Source organism: Carassius carassius, chromosome 42, assembly GCF_963082965.1.
Source record: "Carassius carassius chromosome 42, fCarCar2.1, whole genome shotgun sequence".
Taxonomy (NCBI): domain Eukaryota; kingdom Metazoa; phylum Chordata; class Actinopteri; order Cypriniformes; family Cyprinidae; genus Carassius; species Carassius carassius.
Genome location: NC_081796.1, coordinates 846,896 through 852,895, shown reverse-complemented (window position 1 = coordinate 852,895; position 6,000 = coordinate 846,896). Strand labels below are relative to the sequence as shown.

General features: G+C 37.7%; 2 protein-coding genes across 2 annotated transcripts in view; both read right to left on the bottom strand.

The window, feature by feature from the left end:
- Positions 1–514: 514 nt before the first annotated feature.
- On the bottom strand, positions 515–1,712 carry ccr12b.2 (chemokine (C-C motif) receptor 12b, tandem duplicate 2). Its single transcript, XM_059534713.1, has one exon. The coding sequence runs from the start codon at positions 1,647–1,649 to the stop codon at positions 657–659; it is 993 nt and encodes a 330-aa protein (XP_059390696.1). The 5' UTR covers positions 1,650–1,712; the 3' UTR covers positions 515–656.
- A 1,100-nt stretch (positions 1,713–2,812) lies between these two features.
- The window catches only part of si:dkey-225n22.4 (collagen alpha-1(XXI) chain), a 45,223-nt gene continuing 42,035 nt past the window's right edge, over positions 2,813–6,000 (bottom strand). Inside the window, exons 27-29 of the mRNA XM_059535178.1 lie at positions 4,409–4,600; positions 4,233–4,310; positions 2,813–3,292 (exon numbers count right to left, since the gene is read on the bottom strand). Coding sequence (XP_059391161.1) covers positions 3,102–3,292; positions 4,233–4,310; positions 4,409–4,600 — 461 coding nt within the window. The 3' untranslated portion in view covers positions 2,813–3,101. The remainder of the gene's footprint in view (positions 3,293–4,232; positions 4,311–4,408; positions 4,601–6,000) is intronic.

The following is a 6,000-nucleotide window of genomic DNA, read 5'->3' as shown; positions in this document are numbered from 1 at the left end:
ATAATGATAATATATTTTATATAATATATGTGTGTGTGTGTGTGTGTGTGTGTGTGTGTGTGTGTGTGTGTGTGTGTGTGTGTGTGTGTGTGTGTGTGTGTGTGCGTGCGTGTGTGTGTGTTTATTTTACGGTAAGGTCAAAACAAGTTTGAAAAAATTAAATAAAATCTATTGAGATCATTGAGATACTATAAAATATAGTTTTTATTAATCTTTATTTTTTATTTTCTATATTTTAAAGTTTTATGATTTTTTTTTTTACATTACATTACATTAATACACATATAGATTTTATTCATTTTAATCACAGTTTTAGTCATTTTAGTACATCAAGATAAAGGAAAATAAGAAATGTTTCCTTGGCAACATGTTGAACAACATTTTTCTATGTATATATATATATATTTTTAATTTGTTTCAGTTTATTTTAACTTAAGTAACAAAATATTTAAGTTGTTAGTTTTAGTTAACTATAATAACCCTGCATCACATAAAAGAAACAAATCAGTGAAGTCACACCAGTTTATTATACTGTGTATAAACATCAATCAAGTTCATCAACAAATCATTTGCTAGTTCATTGCCATTTTTTCTATAAAGACATGTAGAATAAAAGCGTGAATGTTGACGAAAGCTCAACGCCTCACAGTAATCACTCAGTCTTTAGCTAATGTTCTGCTGCTTGCGCTGACACTGATCCGGTCTGATAAACATGGGACCTGATTCACTAACATGCCTCTCACATGATTCTGAAACTTCCTTCCCAGAAAGGTGTAAAATAAAGGGTTAATGCAGAAATACAAGCGGGCGATGTTACTGGTGACGTACTGTGCATACAAGAGGCTGCTATTACACTGCTTAGGATCTTGATTATCGTTTATGATCAGTATAATGTTATACGGGCTCCAGAATGTGAAAAACATCAGGACGATGATGAATATGAGCCACACGGTGCGGTGTTTGCCTCTCATCCTCGTGGCCAGGACGGTCAGCGTTATCCTGAAGTAGCAGTAGACGAATACAGTCAACGGCAGGATAAAAAACAACACAAACTGATTATAGAGACTGAAGACTTTCCACTGAGCATCGCTGGAGTCTTCACACACCAGTCCTTCCATCGGATACTCTTCAACGGTGAAATGGATGAAGGGTTCGAGGCTAGCGAGGATGCTAATGATCCAGACGACTGCAGACAGCACGACAGCATAGCAGCTTCTGCGCTGCTTGTTGGCGACCACACAATGCACCACGGCCAGATAGCGGTCGAACGTCATGAGGGTGAGGAAGAGGATGGAGCTGTAGAAGCCCAGATAGTCTGCGCTGGTCACCAGCTTACAAAGAGCTTCTCCGAAGATCCACTGGTCTGAATGATGAACGGCTTGAAACGGGAGTGTGAGGGTGAAGATGGCATTGGAAGCCAGCAGGTTGATGAGGAATATATTTGTGACCGTGTTGAGCTTTTCGAACTTGTAGAGGACGAGCAGAACCACTCCGTTGCCCAATACGCTGGCGATGAAGATGACGTAGTAGAAGGGTGGAAGAAAATGTTGGCAGAAGTTGTTGATGGCGATGGTGTTGCACTGAACAGTTCTACCGGTCATCAGCGAATAGTCTTCATAAACGTCTGGTGTTGTGTCAGGCGTTTCCATCTTGGTGGCTACCAACAACCTGCAGGATTGAGCGAGTTTACTAAAATGAAAAGCTGGATAAATAAGTCAGTAGAGATTGTAGACTTACCCCAAAGTACTGTTTACAGCTCGTCTGGCCGGTTCATTAATAGAAACCGCAGTCTTCTAATGTGATTGTGTGTCTGTCTACAGCTGCACAAATCTGAATCATGTCTTTGAAATCTTCCTCTACTTCCTTTTTATATGATGTCAGAATTTTCTCAAGACTTGACATGGGTTTGAGACCTTGACAACATACATCATCGCTCTCAAGAAACCACAGACCAATCACAAAGTGTCCATTACATTTTATTCTAACAAAGTCATTCTTGGCAGATTAGATTTGCATCATTTAAAAATGTAAACTTATATGGGATCGCATCACTACGTTCTGACTTTAAAAATACAGTTTCAAGCTATTTTGAATAAAAATACTTTGAGTGAATAAAACAACAGATTAGAATTGAATGTTCGACAGAAAAAAGATTATAGAAGAGAAAATTGAGATATCAGTTTATTCAAGATTTCACTGGAAGACCATATTTATGTAACGAGCACTTTGCATGGACTTACAAAAACAGTATTTAAAATAATTACATCTGGCAGATTTGTATTTCAAACCTTACACAGCTTAAACACTTTACTGCCAAAAGTGAAGAATAAAACACACAGAATTGAATAGCTTTGATTATAAAGGTTTGTGTTCCTTTTATTTAATATTCACTGAGGTTAGTGTGTATTTACCTTCCCTTCAGGCAGTGCCAAGAATAAAAAAGTACACAAATATGTAAATAATATAAAACAGCAATTGCTCTTTATTAAATCAACCTAGCCAACAATTTAAAGCAGTTAGTAATTCAATTAAATATGAAAATATGATGGCAGTTGTGTCTTAAAAAGCTGTCCAATCCAACATCCCAAGTCAAGTATCGTTGAAGTCAAGATTAAAAAGATATTTTTGCTAAACAAAAACATAAACATGAAGCTTATCCCCTTTATTAATAATATCTGTCCCTGATATCTTCATTATCTTCATTAGTACCAGACCACAAACGAGCTAATGCTTTTATTACTGCATCTAATATCTTGTTGCAAAAAGTTTGCAAACAAGTTCCTTGTTTGGTAACAAAATAGCCATTTGTTCATGACATTGACATCTATCCACATGAATATATTCGCAGTATTGTTTTGCAAATTACCTTATGTATGTACTATTGTGTTAATGATGTTTACGGACCCACTCTTTGTGCATCAAAAGGCAGGTTTCATGTCTTTAAATTTCTCTCTAAAGACCGTTGTTCTTCTACAAGCCCCTGATGTTTCCTTGCACCGTAGCATACACAGACAACGTCCAAAGCCATGTCAGTAAATTCCTCTGGATTTGGCTTTTGGCAGTCTGAGAGCTGAGCCCATGTGTCCACTCAAGCGCGTGTGCTAGAAATCGGGCCCTTTACTGTAGCGCTCATCCCTGAGGTTATATGATTGGTAGCAGATGGACATGTCGCACACTCCGTTCGGCCCTGGGGGACCTTGCTTCCCTGGAATGCCCGGAGCCCCGGATTTACCCGTGATTCCCGGAGGACCCGGAATGCCAATGCCATCACTGCCGCGAGGACCCTGAATCCCTGTTGGTGTTGAGGGAATACACAATCTGACAGTTACACAAGATTCCTTCCCAACCGCTGCGCGTTTGTGCCATATATTTCAGTCACATGATGAATCAGACATTATTACATTAACCCTCATAATGCATTCAGTATCTATAGACTATTTTCACACTTTAGGTCTATTTGGACCCAAAGACATTTATAAAAGTCATAATGCAATATTTTTCACATGAAACAATATACTTGATCTGATATTGTAAGTTATGAGTGAATGTCCAAACAGTTTAAATGTGAACATGTTATTACTATTTTATTACTGCATTTACAATTTTGTTGTAATCTTTCGTGTGTTAGTGGTTAATGTTCTCTAATTTTGATCACTGTGTTTTCCACAAAATAATGTTTTTGTTGAAATGCCTTGTTACAGTATTTTGTCAAACATGTTAGTGTAACGGTGGTTTACCTACAGCTTATATTCCTTCTAATTTTGAGCGATGAAGAATAACAATATTTGTGAAATTTGTAGATTATTCTCTAATTTTGTTCTCCACTGTGTGTGTGTGTGTGTGTGTGTATTCATTTGAATTAATATTTCTTGGTTGCTCAAAAAGTTCACATTTATAAAACCTGCATATGTATTTCTAACAAAACATCAAAACAAGATAAATATTCAAAAGTTTGTTTTTTTTTTTTTTTTTTTTTTTTTACATTAACATAACTTTATAAATGATTTTGTGAAAAGTATTTTTGACACAGGTCCAAAATTGCCCGAACATGAAAAATTAACATTTTTGTATAAATGGTAGTACATCTTAAAAATAATTGAAAAAAAATCTGAAGAATGAATGATGCATTTTGCAAAGTTTGTTCCCTTACTAAAAACGACATATTTTTCCCTCTGTGTAGAAAAGGACCTGAATGTGTTGTGAGGGTTAATAATGTAGTGATGTCATTGTACCTGTGTATCCAGGAGGCCCTGGGTATCCTGGTCTGCTCTCTCCTTTATTGCCCTTAAATCCCCTTGTGCCCATGTCCCCTAACAGAGTGGCAAACATGTTATGCAATTAAAATACAAACCCAAAGCCAAATCCATTTACATAATCTGGAAGTGTTACAGCCAGACGCCTCTGTTACCTTTGACTCCCGGAGGTCCTTGAATGCCCGGAGGTCCTGGGTAGCCCTGAGCACCATGTCTGCCGGGATAGCCAGGGGACCCGCTGGACCCTTTAGGCCCTGGAGCTCCAGGGGGTCCCTGCGGTCCCTTAATGGTCTCACAGTGTTCACAGCGCTGAGGATTCATCATCTGCAGTAGCTGCGGCAGCTGATCTGATAGAGATGCATTATAGTAGAGATGACTGAACAACACTAGAAGCACAAGGGGTCATATGATGAGAATTTTGAGAAATTACTTGACCCAGTCAAGTATTTACTCAGTCACATGCATCTTATTGCACTAAAATTTCAGAAACAACGGACTCTCTTGTGATGTGTGCAGGACTTGCATTTAGATCATCCTCTATCCAACCAACAATCGGTGGAGAGAATGACACCCTACTTTTTTTTTCTCACTAATCCACTTAATGGAGACATACTGTAATAGGGAATATTGAGTTTATCACTATTTCTGTTACATCACTTATTTAGCATCAAATTCATTAATATACCACCACATTTACATACAAAAACCCAATGCCAAAACATGTCAAAATTAATTCTAAGAGTTGGAAAACAGGAAGAAAATGGTCATAAGGAAACTCATGAGGCTGTTTTGTAGCACAAAAAAGAAACATGACTAATGTTGCTGTTTTCCAAGTCATGTGAAGTAAAAAATAAATCCAGGATGGTGGACAAGGTAACAGAAAAAAAGCTGATAGTAAAATATACTGTAAATTAGTCAATATTAAAGCATCACTAAAAATGGGTTCACCGAAAAAATGAGTTTATTTTTTTAATCCCATGGTCCATCGAAAAATGTGCCTGTACAACAGGGCCGGCTCTAGGTTATTTGGTGCCCAAGGCGAGAGAGCTCCAACTGTAAAAGTGTACAGCGTGTGCGCAGCTTTCATAATATGATACATACATTTAATTAACTTTTTTTTTTTATTCTGCAATTTTGCGCCCCATCCAGCAGATGCCTGTGTCGCCTGTCGGCAAAGCCGGTCCTGCTGCACAATATTTCTACTGAATGATATGTTGCTGCTCGCATGTTTTGTAAAACTTGAAATGGAAACTTGGAAAAGTCCAGTTAGTGACGCTAATAGCATGTTTAGATTTATCCAAAACAGATTAAGGTGAACCTGCTTACATTTTAACAAGGAGGTCGCGGTTATCTGCATGGTTTGAGTACTTTTAGAACTATTTATAACACAACTAATTCTTTAGGTGCTAAAGACAAATTCAAACAGGAGAAAATACTGTAGCAGGCAGAGCAAATACACTTCACAGTGAGAAGAATATTGGAAGAAAATCTGAAATACTAAATTTGGGGGTTATATGAATGTATCTCTGAGGGGAACTGACTGTCTTCAGAAATTTTAGAAGGTTTTTTCTTTTCATCTTAATTCCATATATAGTCCATATTAATGTAGCATTAATACCACAGTGCTGCTTTGTTTACAGCAGTAACCAGGGAAACGCTGCAACGCTGCTGTTCCAGAAGCGCCACCTGCTGTCAGAGAGTGAATCTGTGTGTCTTTCGGTCCGTCTGCTGCTTCTGCTTTGTGCAG